General features: G+C 36.1%; 1 protein-coding gene across 23 annotated transcripts in view; it reads left to right on the top strand.

Annotated features, from left to right (window-relative positions):
- Positions 1–13,488, top strand: part of ADGRL2 (adhesion G protein-coupled receptor L2) — a 476,253-nt gene extending 462,765 nt beyond the window's left edge. For 7 of the 23 annotated variants that reach the window (XM_050963483.1, XM_050963479.1, XM_050963472.1 and 4 more), the window contains 6 exons: positions 397–565; positions 4,317–4,445; positions 4,849–4,945; positions 8,001–8,129; positions 8,961–8,978; positions 11,396–13,488. In XM_050963483.1, coding sequence (XP_050819440.1) covers positions 397–565; positions 4,317–4,445; positions 4,849–4,945; positions 8,001–8,129; positions 8,961–8,978; positions 11,396–12,150 — 1,297 coding nt within the window. In that variant the 3' untranslated portion in view covers positions 12,151–13,488. Of the gene's footprint in view, positions 1–396; positions 566–4,316; positions 4,446–4,848; positions 4,946–8,000; positions 8,130–8,357; positions 8,440–8,960; positions 8,979–10,661; positions 10,714–11,395 lie in introns of all 23 variants that reach the window. The other 16 variants (XM_050963487.1, XM_050963486.1, XM_050963485.1 and 13 more) reach the window with 10 other exon arrangements.
- Positions 13,489–13,836: the final 348 nt, after the last annotated feature.

The following is a 13,836-nucleotide window of genomic DNA, read 5'->3' as shown; positions in this document are numbered from 1 at the left end:
TGTTACATTATTTGGTGACATGGAAGCACCACTGTTCAAAATACAGGGCTCAGTTAGTGGTTAAGCTAGACTTACCAATCTCCTTTGTAAAAATACAGATAAAGAAGTGGGGTAGCTGGGCCTTGTGCTACACCTCTGCATTTTAAAATAGTTTTGACATCTTGTGCAGTTCTTGAATAAGAAAAAGGTCATATCTACTGTTGCTGTTTCCACTGGAGACTGAAAGTACCAAATGGAATTGTTCTTTCTTTAATAGATGAAAGGTTAAAGCCAAGGATTTTTTGCATTTGAATGTGAACCTAGTAAAAGTCAACTGCAGCAACTGAAATGTTAATATTGGAGGTGGCGGAATGCATTTTTATCAGCAGTGTTACTAAAATTAATTTTCTTTTACAGGTCCTGGGTCTTGGGTGCATTTGCTCTCCTGTGTCTTCTTGGCCTAACATGGTCATTTGGCCTGCTGTTTATCAATGAGGAGACAGTTGTGATGACATATCTCTTCACAGTATTTAATGCTTTCCAGGGAATGTTTATTTTCATCTTTCATTGTGCCCTTCAAAAGAAAGTAAGTTACTGAATTTATACCTCTCCAGTAGCCTGATATTTTTAGAAAAGAAATAGCAATGAAGAAAAATCGGAGATAGAGTGTAATTTCTAGTGGTTAGATCAATAGCAGGGAACTGGGAGTCAGAAACCATTGGTGCTGTTTGCAGCAAGTACCTTGCTGTGTGCTCTTAGGCAAGTCATTTAACTGACTCATGCAAGTGTGCACTGGGTATTAATAGTACAGAGGTGTTGCGGGGCTTAGTTAATGTTTCTTAAAGTGGTCTGAGAATCTTGGATGAAAGTTACTATAGGTAACTTCCCACAGCTCCCATTGGCCGGAAACGGCGAACCACGGCCACTGGGAGCTGCGGGTGTGTATATGTAAACAAACTGGTAGCCCGCCAGCGGATTACCCTGCAGGTTGCGCACCACTGAGTTAAAGCATTAAACAATGGCTGTTCAACCTTCCAGTCACTTACAATGTGAGTGGATTTGGCTACACTGCAAATGAAGGTGTGGTTGCAGTGCAGGTAGGCATATCTATACTAGCTTAATCTAGCTATTGTGGGTAACAGTGGCAGGGAAGACACAGTGGCACAGACTCTGGTGTGGGCCAACAACCTGAGTACGTACCCAGTGTTCCCAGCAGGCCTGGACTGGGGAAGCTAATCCTTGCTGAATGCTGTGCCACTACTTCCTCCCTACCAATGTTAGCCATGGCAACTGAATTAAAGCTAGTTGGGTATGCCTACTCATGCTGCAATCAGAGCCTCATTTTCAGCTTAGATGTGTCTCAACCTGCAGGAGATCACTTCTGGGGTTGAGGGAGTAGTGTATTCTCTGCATCAGTGAAAGGTCCTTGCCTTCTCTCTTGAGAGGTGCCAAGTAGTACCAGTGGTGATGGGTGAGGGTTGCAGTGTGGATAACTTCATTTCAGAATCAACTGAGATCCCAGAGTTAATGCTGAACACAAACAGATGGTAGAAATGTGTGGTCATTAGTGGTAGGTAGTATGTGAGGTGGAAGGGAGTTTTCCAAAGTTGACAATTTTTGTATTTTAAAAAATCTTGACTAGTCCAAAGACTGTGGAGTGGGCTTATTTGTAAATTCATGTAAACTACTGACCCTGGGGCAAGAGTCCATGTTTCAGCCTACAGGTTTAAAGCTGAATATCCTTTTAACAATATCCTGAGCTGCCCCATGTTTTTGTGGTTATTGTATATGTATTACTCTAGCAAAAAATGGCAACCGTACCAAAGAGCTTACAGACTGTGTCAGAGTTGTATACCAAATGAGGGTAAAAAGGACATGGTAATACAGGGATGGGGGGTGGGAGATGTAAAGTGAAAAATTATAGTCATTATCGTCTCTTAAATGTAACCATTTTGAAATAATTTTAGAAAATTAACAATAGACATCTAGCCACTAGATATTTTAACCAATTTACATTTTGGAACTTGTAATCATTAGCTCCTGTTACATGTACCTCACGGGACTTAATTAACTCAATGCTTGTAAAGTGATTTGAGACTCTGAGATGAAAAGGGTGCTAAGTGCAAAGTATCATTCTTGTGATTTAAATTGTGCATGCTCACCATTTAACTTTGTGTGTTTCTTAATATGAGGTATACAGCTTCTTCCATGCAAACTGTTATAACATGTTTTAGGAAGAAAGCCAGAATAAAAAGAGAGAAATGTTTATCAAGTTGGCTACCGCACTCCTTACACATTCAGAAAGGGAAAACCATAGAGATGGGATTGAATATAGAAAAGAGGGAAAACTATAAACATAGTAAAGATGCAAATAATTTCTAGACTAGGATATCTTAAAATTTTGCCTTTTTAACCACTTATATAGGATTTGAAAACCAAAGACACATTGCTATTTTATTTTCTACTATCATGCATTCTTTCTGTATTAAGTGGAGTCAAGCAATGCTAAAGTACCGGTCAAGTATGAAAAAACTTAATCTAGATCAAGAAGATTTATACCTGAAAGAATGCTAAGGCTACCATTTAAGGTTTAAAAGTTTCAGTGCCTTTCACTGGATATCATTATCCTGTTCCTGTCTGTATAGCAAATGTAGTCTTTTTATTCTGTTATTACTAGTTGGTCACTGAATTGAACAGAGATACAGAATTGTGGAAGAGAAAACTATTACGTTTCCAGTCCTGACAAGATGATAGTGCTGTTACTTCCATCAGTTTCAAACAGGCTATAATTTAGAAATAATGACAATGGAATGTGCAGTACTGACAGATAATGTACATTCACAGCAATATAGGCATTAGGCAAAACCGGCCCTGGAGGGTGGTATTTGGGTAAAATACAGCTTTGATTGCTATTGTCCCTGTTATAGTGTTTCAGAGCATTTAATATCCGTTAACGTTCAGAAATACATTTTCCTTAGGTATTATGTCATTTAATGATACAGAACTTTACATTTTCATGAACTTACCCACTCTAATTATGTATCTGTGATTATATTTTTGTATGGTATAGATGGGTTCATCTAAAATACATACAGTGTACCTTTCCTTTACAAAATATGTACGTTGGTATCTGTATAAAATTCAAGCTTTGACTAAAAAAAACTGATTTTTAAGTTGAGTAGTCAAATTTGCATCGTGCTCATGCTTTTATAAAAATATCATGGTAAAACTATGTACTCTTTGAATAAAAGGCTTGGGGTTTTGAAAGCAAAGCCTGAGTTATTAGAAAAAAACCTCATTAATTTGTAATGGGTTTTCAGTGCTACATATGAAAATGTTACCTTTTCTCACACAATCTCATTTTCACATACATTCACAGGACAGATAAACTTTTCAGAAGTGTCTAGTGACTGTGGAGCCCAAGTTCCATTTTGAAAAGAAACTTGGAAAATTAAGAGCCTTAGTAGCCAGATGACTTTGGAAAAGTCCTGGTGGATAAAATTTTCAGAAGCATGTCTTTTACCGATCCACGCAATGCTGCCAGGATATGTGCATGCTAATATAAGAATTACTTAGAACACATTTGAGAGAAAGAACTACTCTGTAAAATAATTCTGATGACTTTAATATTAATAAACATCAATACATCTAATTATCAAGATGTTCATTTAGAAGCAGAAGATAACTAATCGTAGGCCAAATTTTGATATTATTACTTCGCTTTTCTTAATCTTTATTCAGACAAAAACCTCAATAAAGTTTCAGAGTTCAAACTTCCTGGAGTCAGCAAACATACAAAGGTTGTAATTCTTGTGTCTTGACAGTAGTTCTATTGAGTTACCTCGTGGCCGGGATTCTACAATACAAACCTTGGCACTGAGACATTATGGCAGTCTTCACTGATGTGGTTTGCATTCTGCACAGATTAGGGCAGTTTTAAAAAACTGGACTTAATATTTTTGCATTAGGAATTAAAGACTGGAAAGTCTGAAGAGGAAAAAATACTACCCTAATCAGTTTATCAAAGAATGTTTATTTATTCCTGCACAAAACGGTTATTCCATTAAGAAGAAATTACAAAAACGCAGATGTGCAGTAACCTGGTATACATATATTGATCTGTGATAGGAGGCCTTTTTAAATAACTATACATAACTTGAATTACAAACTGGTCAGCTGCATCAAAATGAGGAAAATTTTGAATTTGTTTGTCTGCCATAAAGAAATTTGTTTAAAATTCATTAATAGATGATGGTTGGTCACATGCTTATCTCAAGAGACATATTTATTATGCATCTTTTTTTTTTTTTTTTAATATCCCCATTGTTCATCTATAGGTACGTAAGGAATACGGCAAGTGCTTCCGACATTCCTATTGCTGTGGTGGATTACCAACTGAGAGCCCCCACAATTCAGTGAAGGCATCGACAACAAGAACTAGTGCTCGCTATTCCTCTGGCACTCAGGTAACAAAGACTTTGACAGCATCATCTAATTAACTTTATTTACAAAAGCCTACTGAGACATGTTCCATTCATATGCACTAACTGTCTTCTCATTATAATGATCTAGGTGGCAATACATGGTTTTGTATTGTAGAATTGATTTCCTTTTAAACATTTCCTTTCAGATTGTTCTTATGCAAACATCCTCTTTTTATTTTTTTATGGAACTGGCAAGGATACCATCATGTTTTATCTAATTGGAATTTAGTAGACTAGACTTTTCATAACAAAGGAGCCATTTAGTTTAGAAATTATTTAGTTTAGAGCAAGAAGCAATGTAGATGTTTCACATGATGACAGATGAAAGGGGGAAAGTCTGTGCCCTAAAATACAATGTTTATGTCTCACTGCTTTACGTTAACAGAGTCGTATAAGAAGGATGTGGAACGACACTGTGAGAAAACAATCTGAATCTTCCTTTATCTCAGGTGACATCAACAGCACTTCAACACTTAATCAAGGTCAGTCACTGGGAACATTTCAATTTTAGATGACTTAGATTTAATAGTATTTGACAGATAAGAGTTGAAACAAATTTGTGTTGGAAAAAAAACTCTTGAACACATGTTCTCTAAAATTATAGTCTTTCATGAGCACATTTTAAAATCTTGTTCACTCAACTTGCCCATTCACTATAGAAGTTGACTTTCTCTATTCATGGGAAATGTTTTTTAATAAGTTTCATCAATAATTTAGCTTAAAAGCAAGAACATAATTTTAAAACTTTACTAACCTTTATAGGTTAAATCTGAAACAGAAATACAAGTCAGTAACATTTTTAATGCATATTTGAGACTATGATTTTTAGACTCAGAAATGTTCCCAGTGAAATCAAATTGACACCATTTCTATGCAAAAGACATGTAAAGATTTTTTTCAGTAAAGTTTTTATCCTTTCTGTGACCACATAGTATCTGCCATGTGTAATGGCTCCAAAAGTACACAGCCACATAATCTAGAATTGCAGGCTTCTGATGGCCACAAATGTATTAATCGTTTTAACTTGAATTGAAGGTTATCCGGCATATCTAGTCCATACAGCTGTATGTAACATTTGTGAAGGCCCATGGCCATGGCCATCCAAAAACGAGGAGAGTTCTAGCCACAATCACCACCACTCTTTTCTCCCCTCACCAAACTTTCTGCCAAGGAGCCACTAATGGAGGTAGGGCTGTTCTGTATTAAAGCTGAATGCAACAGCCTGTCACTATGCCCCTTTCCCCATCTATGCCCTAGCTTTAACTTTTCTCAACTCTGCACCCACATTGTGAGAAAAAGGTATATGAACCTGACCTCGCTGCAACAGACTCCTGCTAAATTGGCAAAATTTAAAAAGACAGTAGCAAAACTACTATTAGTTCTACCAAATTTAGCAATCCCTATAGATGCTGCTCAGTTCCAGAGAAAATCCTGAGGAACCATAACCAGTAAGCCCCTTTACCTTCCGCCCACAAACTAAACATTAGTCCTAACTGCTGAACCTTGAAAATGAGGAAGGCAGAAAACAAACCACCACGAATGCAGTAGGATGCTGCTTAGGGTAAAATTATTTCCTGACCCCAAATAGAACAGTAGGCTAAACTCAGTGAACTGCCATCCACCTGAATCTTTACATCTGCTCTAGAATCTGATGAACTAAAATTAACCAATTGCTGGGCAGTAGAAGAGGAGTTTGCTGCTGCTGGGAAGAGGTATGCCCTGCATAGGCCAGCAGAAGCCAGCCTGGGACCTCAGTCCCCAGACTTGCTCTGCCTATGCCACGGCCTTCAGCTAATTTAAAGGCCAGGGGCAATGTGGAGTTGAGGCCTAACAGCCATACCACTAGGCAATAGGCACAAGGTCTTTTCAAGGGAAGATACTATGACCAAATGAACCCCTTTTCCTTGTGCTAGCCTGCCAAGCTTGGAAAAGGGTTTTTAGTTACAATATCACCATTAGAATGATACAAATCTAAACAAGCTAATTTACTAATTAACATGGGCTTGAAGAGGGGAGGGGAGGGGATGTTAAATGAACCTTTAGGCTAAAATTAACAGAAAATATGGAAAGGTTACTTACCTTACACAGTAACTGGTGTTCTTCAAGATAAACCCCCTGTGGATGCTCCACTTCGAACACTACTCGAAGAACTACTGTTGGTAAACTGTAAGCTAGTGATTCAAGCTAAAAGTAAAACATATGGGAGAAGATGTATTATATTGTAATATGGAAATGGCACTGGAATTAATATTTCTCATTGTGCCCAAATAGCAACTTTTACAAGTTAGGGTAAAAAGCAATCTAATTGTTAACTAAATTAAACCACTGTCAAATAAAATTAGCATAATCTGTCAATAAAAGAATTCTCTGAACTCCAGGAATTTCTGCTACCTAGAATAAAATATCTCTAGTAGGATAACGGCATTAATATTTAAAATATAATATCTTTAGCTATTGCCTGAATGAGAATCTAATAAATTTAAATAGAGTATGAAAATGTGGATGGCTTTTTAGCTCTCTTCGGACATGTAATGTATTCAGATAACATTAGTCCTGATGCAGTTTGCAACTCAATACAACATAAGTTGAATTTTACCTTAATGAAATGTTTAAAATCATGTTTTCAATCAAAGGTTTTAGCATAATTTTTCTTCATTATTCTAACTAGTTTTCCTACTAATTTAAAAACTAGAAGTCACATAGACAAATTAACTGGTTTTTAAACATTTAGTTTTTAACAAATTATGCTGAAACTTTGTCTAATACATAACTTGAAATCTTGTGTAAATGGTGATGCATTAAAGTTGAAAATTAGTAAAATATCTGTTCATATTATCATGTCATGTTTTATTTTATCTTGCTAAGCCAATTGTTAGAGAAATTTAGACATTTTAAAATTTATTTTTAAAACCTGGCAGATATTGTCACAGCATGAATCTGTCCCAAAAGAACATATGAATGGTTTAATTTCTTAAAGCAAAACATTTTGCTTTCTCCTCAGCATGTGTGCTTTTGCATATACTAAGATAGGCTTGTTGCAGTTTGTCATTCCTTGTATTTCTTTGAAGAAAGTTATTTCCTCCCCCCTCCCCTCTGCTTTTTGAAGGTTAGTAATAACCCAGATATTTTCATAAGGAATTGTCCAACATCTCTAAATTAATAAAATTTGGATTTTTCAGTTCTGGACCACAGTGTTCAAGGTTCTTGATTAAGCTGTAGCTCTTTAAATAGAATATGGATCCCTATGTATTTAACTGCTATTCTTCTTTAATGTTATTTTTACAGAAATCAGTAAATGTCATTCTCAGCAGGTGTTTACTTTGGGGATTTGGACAGCACCTGTGAATTACTGAAATTTAACTAAGTTTTCGCTCTCCTCCTTCAAATTAGTAGTTCAAATACATTCAGAAATTTTCAGCCGAATTACATTTGACAAGTTCTACATGATTCATGATGAATAATAAAAAAAAAATGTTATAGAAACTGTCAGAATAAAATTAAAGAACTGATGTCTCTTTTTCTGTTTCTTTGCTTTAGGAATGACTGGCAATTACCTACTAACAAACCCTCTTCTTCGACCACACGGCACTAACAACCCCTATAACACATTGCTCGCTGAAACGGTTGTATGTAATGCCCCTTCAGCTCCCGTATTTAACTCACCAGGTGTGCTTATACTTACTGGGGAAAAAATCGCTTTTCTTTAGTCTGAATCCTTTCTTTTTGCTAGCTAGAAACTCAAATTGCAATATCCTAGTCCTGCATTCTGAATTTCTGTCAGTTTAAGGAATACTTACAGTGTTGTCAATGCCAGGCTTGTAAAACTGCACTATATTATAGTAATGCCTTTGCCATAATAGTATTTACCAATAATTATCCATGTTTTTAACACAGGTGGCATAAATCTTAATATACTATTACAGGACTGACACCACATGGTCCGAGAGCCCATCTTCAAGATATATATCACTTAGAGGTATCATGTCTATGCAATATAAGCTTCAGTTGACTCAAAATATTGCTGAGAAAAACCTGCGTATGGAGTTGATTTAGATAATAAAACAGCGCGAGGCATCTTGACACACTTTTGGATACCCTGGTGTAGAAAATTGCATCCAGCATCAAATATAAGCCAAACTATAGTATAGTGCAGCTTTATGTTAGATGATTTCTTTAGGAGAATCTTTAGGTTATAATTAGAACAGTTTAGTTCTCTGGGACTAAGGGTGTCATCACTAACCTAACTTTTGTTATGATATTATTCAAATACTTTTCTTAATTGCAGAGCAATTAATAAATTAATATATATATAGTAGTTACAGTTTTGATGAGTGAAATAATTATCTCTAGTGTAATTAAAACTCAGTGTTAAAGCTTTGACAATATGGAGAACATAAAACCTTGTTTCTGTTTTTTATTTCAAATTTCTTTTTTGACTGTACTGCGGTTTCTATTTTCATTCTCTTGTTTTCTTACTTTCCTTATGCTTTCCTCTAGCAACCTACAGAGAGACAAGTATGGGAGTAAAACTTAACTTTGCCTATCAAATGTAAATTTTTTCAGCATGGTTTTTAATGGGCACAATTAAAACATAACTAGTGGTCATGAAGTAGACTCAGCAGGCAAGTGGTTCACAATTTGCAACTGAAATGTTTCCACATTCAAATAGTACTGCTGTAGTGCTTTTTGGAAAATAACACATGGTCTGTAGCAAACCCTATTGGTAAACGAGGATATGCAATGCTGAAATAATTTGCTGTTTAAAACCATAGCTATGTCAAGCAAAAATGCTTAATCCTTTACTTACATTTCTACATTTCCACAGTAATCTTGCTACAGGCTATGGAAAGATTTCAAGTGAATTACCTGATCATGGGCAACAAAACTTGCCTCCTCAAATCAGTCAAAATATATTCTAGAGTGCTTAACTCTGCAGTATATCACAGAACTCTCACTTTGGGTTATCAAATATGTTTTGGTATCTGCTTAGCAGAGCACAGAGAACAAAATTATAAAAATAAATCATTTTCATTAGGGAAATGAATGCCAGCATGCGGTCCATGTGTTGCCTCACTCTTATGAATGCCATATGTTCTGTGCAGCTAAGATCTTGAAACATATATGAAGTTACAAAGCTATGAAATTGTTTAATCAAAGCTTAAAGAGGCCTTTCAAACAACCATCATCACTTTGTCTAATTCGGTACACATGGCAGGCTGGAATAGCACAATACAAAATTACTTGCAAGTTTTTCAAAAGGAGAATTTAGCTCAAAATTAGTTTTCTGCTACCAAAACAGTCTCATGACAAAAACATATCACTTTCATTTTTAAAAAAAATTCAGAAGAAACTTGCATTTTCTAGAGTACGCTACAGCTTTAAGTGTGGAACAAAGGCAAAACACAAAAATCTGTAATCTTTTCCAAACAAAAGTTTTTTTTCCTATACTCCTCCAAGCCTTGCATATAATGCAGCAGCCTCACAGTGATCAGTTTCATTCCAACAACATCACTTCATTCTTTCTTTATTTCCAGTCATATTTGTAGTTAAAGTGACTTTCTAGGAATTCACTAACAAACAATCTAACTTTCAATGGTACAGGCTTTTCAGTTTCTTTCAAAACTCTTGTTTTTCTTTGCCTGGGAAGCATTGTGATTTTGTAGTTTACATGTCTTTGTGTCTATAGAAAACACATTTCTTTAACGCAAAAAAATTGCCACCATAAGATTCCAATTTTTTTCCTTAAACTTCTTTTCATATCTCCAGCAGACTTACCCAATCTGTCATTCCTCCAACAGTTAAAAGATGTCAGCCATGGGTGATTTCCTCCTCCCATTCCACAGTTAATATTTATTCTTTGGTTTAATTTCTATGACCCATGCATACAAAAATTCCTAACATTTCTGCATTTGAACTGCATGCCCATGGTGTCTGTGGGCCTAAGTCTTCATTGACTATACTGGTTCATTCAGTGCTGTCACTGTGACTGATGCAGACTGCAGGCGAACTTTGACCTTTAGAAGCCCGAGGCCATTGCTGGCAGACAGAATATTAGTGCAAAAATTACATTAAGTGAGAAAAAAACTATTATTGCTAGTAATCTAATTTGCTGAACCCTTGCTCTGACTAAGTTGCTGAGAAGCTTAGTAATTCTTCATCATGTTACAATAAATCATTTTACTTTCTTTTATATATCAGCTACTCTTAGGCCAGATAGCCTGAGCAGACAGACATGATGTGAGTTGTCAAAGTGAGTCATTCCACCTGCTGTCTATCGTGTTGTTGGATGGTGCTTGTGGGCCCTGGTCCCTTTAGTGTGAAAGTTGGCTGTCCTTGTTTCACATAAATTCTTTGTATTTGTCCATTTTTTCATTCTTTTCTTTACTTCATCTCCAGAAAAAAAAAGGAACGGTTAGAACTGTTGTTAAAGTAGTTGCTTGCCAGTTATGTGGGTTTATGTTATACATTTACCTTCAGTTTTGTATGTGGCCTAATTCCTTTTTGATTTAGTGTCGTTTAGGACAAATTCTGTTAATTTTATTTTTCTAATCATGGTGTTGTACTTTAAAATGTAAATGTTTACAAATGAATTGCTTTGCATTACATATGCAAGGGCATGGAGTGAACAGTTCCTTGTGGAAGAGTCATAAAACTGGTACTAAATTATGAAATCAGAATCCCAGAATTCCCCCTAAATTTCTAAATTAAAATCCAGTTCCACCCCATGGGAAATTATTTATTATTTTTTAAATATATCTTTCCTATAAGGTGTGCAACTGTTTACAGTTGGGAATGTTCAATAACCTAACTTTTCTCAAGTCTTACTTCCAAGTACAACTTTGTCCTGAACTACATTAAAGAGTTTTATACAAAAAGAAGAAAAGTAAAAAGAGTACCAGCGAGTAACCCAAACTGTGCCCTTTCTGTTTCAGGACATTCACTGAACAATGCCAGGGATACAAGTGCCATGGATACTCTACCGCTAAATGGTAATTTCAACAACAGCTACTCATTGCGCAATGGAGATTATAATGACAGTGTGCAAGTTGTAGACTGTGGACTAAGCCTGAATGATACTGCTTTTGAAAAAATGATCATTTCAGAATTAGTGCACAACAACCTGCGGGGCGGCAGCAAGAACCACAACCTGGAGCGCACACTCTCAGCCAAAGCTGTGATTGGCGGGAGCAGTAGCGAAGATGACGCAATTGTGGCGGATGCTTCATCTTTGATGCACAGTGACAACCCAGGACTGGAGCTTCACCATAAGGAGCTTGAGGCACCACTCATTCCCCAACGGACTCACTCGCTTCTGTACCAGCCACAGAAGAAAGTGAAGACTGAAGGAACTGACAGCTACGTCTCACAGCTGACAGCTGAGGCTGAAGACCACCTACAATCCCCCAACAGAGACTCTCTTTACACAAGCATGCCCAATCTTAGAGACTCTCCTTATCCAGAGAGCAGCCCTGATGTTGAAGAAGATCTCTCTCCCTCCAGGAGGAGTGAGAATGAAGACATTTACTACAAAAGCATGCCAAATCTTGGAGCTGGCCATCAGCTTCAGATGTACTATCAAATCAGCAGGGGCAATAGTGATGGCTATATAATTCCCATTAACAAAGAAGGATGTATCCCAGAAGGAGATGTTAGGGAAGGACAAATGCAACTAGTAACAAGCCTTTAATAGTGTAGCAAAGAAATACTAAAGGCCACATACAAGTATTAAAAAGACTTTATTGGCCCAACACAGGCTCCCTCATATCTGCTCAAAGAGACTATTCTGTTCACCCTGTGGTTCTCCAGTGCAAAGGGGAGGACTGGACCTTGCAGTTCTGTGAATTTTTATAAAACAAAAACTTTGTATATACACAGAGTATACGAAAATGAATTATTGGTTACAAAGAGAAGAGATACCAACAAGGTATTTTAAGATATCTTCTGCTGCTGAGTTTAACAAAATTGTGAAACAAACAAACAGATGAAAACTTTCCAGCCATTTTACTGCAGCAGTTTGAGAACTATATTTGTAAATATGGCTGCACCCCCCCCCCCTCCTGTTTTGGGCAGGCCTGCATTGTATTATATACAAGACGTAGGCTCTAAAATCCTGTGGGACAAATTTACTGTACCTTATTATTCCTGACAAGACTTTCAAAAGCAGGAGAGAGAGATTCTGCATCAGTTTGCAGTTCACTGCAAATCTTTTCCATTAAGGCAAAGATTGAAAATATGTCTAACCACTAGCAATCAAGCCACAGGCCTTATTTCATATATTTCCTCAACTGTACAATGAACTATTCTCGTGAAAGATGGCTAAAGAAATTATATTTTGTTCTATTGCTAGGGTAAAAAATACATTTGTGTCCAACTGAAATATAATTATTAAAAATAATTTTAAAAAGTTTGAAGAAAATATTGTGAAGAGCTCTTGGTTGCACATATGTTATAAGCTGTTTTTCTTACACTTTGTTCATAGTACTGTCGTATGTTTAAAATCCAAGTTCTACCTGTTTTCACTTATTTTTCACTGTAAACAGTGTTCTGCTTTGAGAAGTTAATTTTTATTCTTATGTTTGACTTTTTTTTATTGCCAAAAAAAAAAAATTCCAAGGAGAAATTTCTGTTAGAAGCCAGTTATGCCATGCGTTGCACAAATTTGGTAAAATCTAGCCAAGATTGTAAATCAGTTCCCTGTTCATTCTTTACGCAGGGCGGGATGGGGGGGGCTAATGGGGACACTGGACACTTCTCTCAAACTTTCTGGTGAACAAAAGGTGCCTGTCCTTTTAAAAATAAAATTGAACAAATATTACTTCTCCATATTCCTTCTGCCTATATTTAGTAATTTATTTTATGATTAAGATCTAATGAAATGTAAATTGTTTCAGCAAAATTCTGCTTTTTTTCATCCCTTTGTGTAAAACTGTTAATGAGCCCATCACTAATAACCAATGTAAAGTTTAACACCTGTTTGACAGTAAATAAATGTGAATTTTTTTTCCAAAATAGGTAAAATGTGAATTATGTATGAATTGTAATTGGTGTGAATTTTCCTTTGACCCAGCTGTATTCTACTTCGAACTGCTCCCTTACATTTCACTATTTAAATATAAAAGAATACAATAGGAGCTAGGTATGTTTCTACTGAATAGAGGTCATCATTGCTACTTGGCATTCTAGTCACAGTCACATATGATCAAAGTCAGAGACATGAGCTCCATTAGGAAACTGTACTGTAATCTCATACATTTACATTAGATTTTTTTTTAAATAAAACTCTGTCTATTTTACGTTATTTTTAATTTCAGTACAATCACATTGTGAGCAACTGGTTATGTGTTTATAATTACAGATGAAGATAATATCTTGC

Source organism: Gopherus flavomarginatus, chromosome 7 (assembly GCF_025201925.1).
Source record: "Gopherus flavomarginatus isolate rGopFla2 chromosome 7, rGopFla2.mat.asm, whole genome shotgun sequence".
NCBI lineage: Eukaryota > Metazoa > Chordata > Testudines > Testudinidae > Gopherus > Gopherus flavomarginatus.
This window is presented reverse-complemented; position numbering and strand designations above follow the sequence as displayed.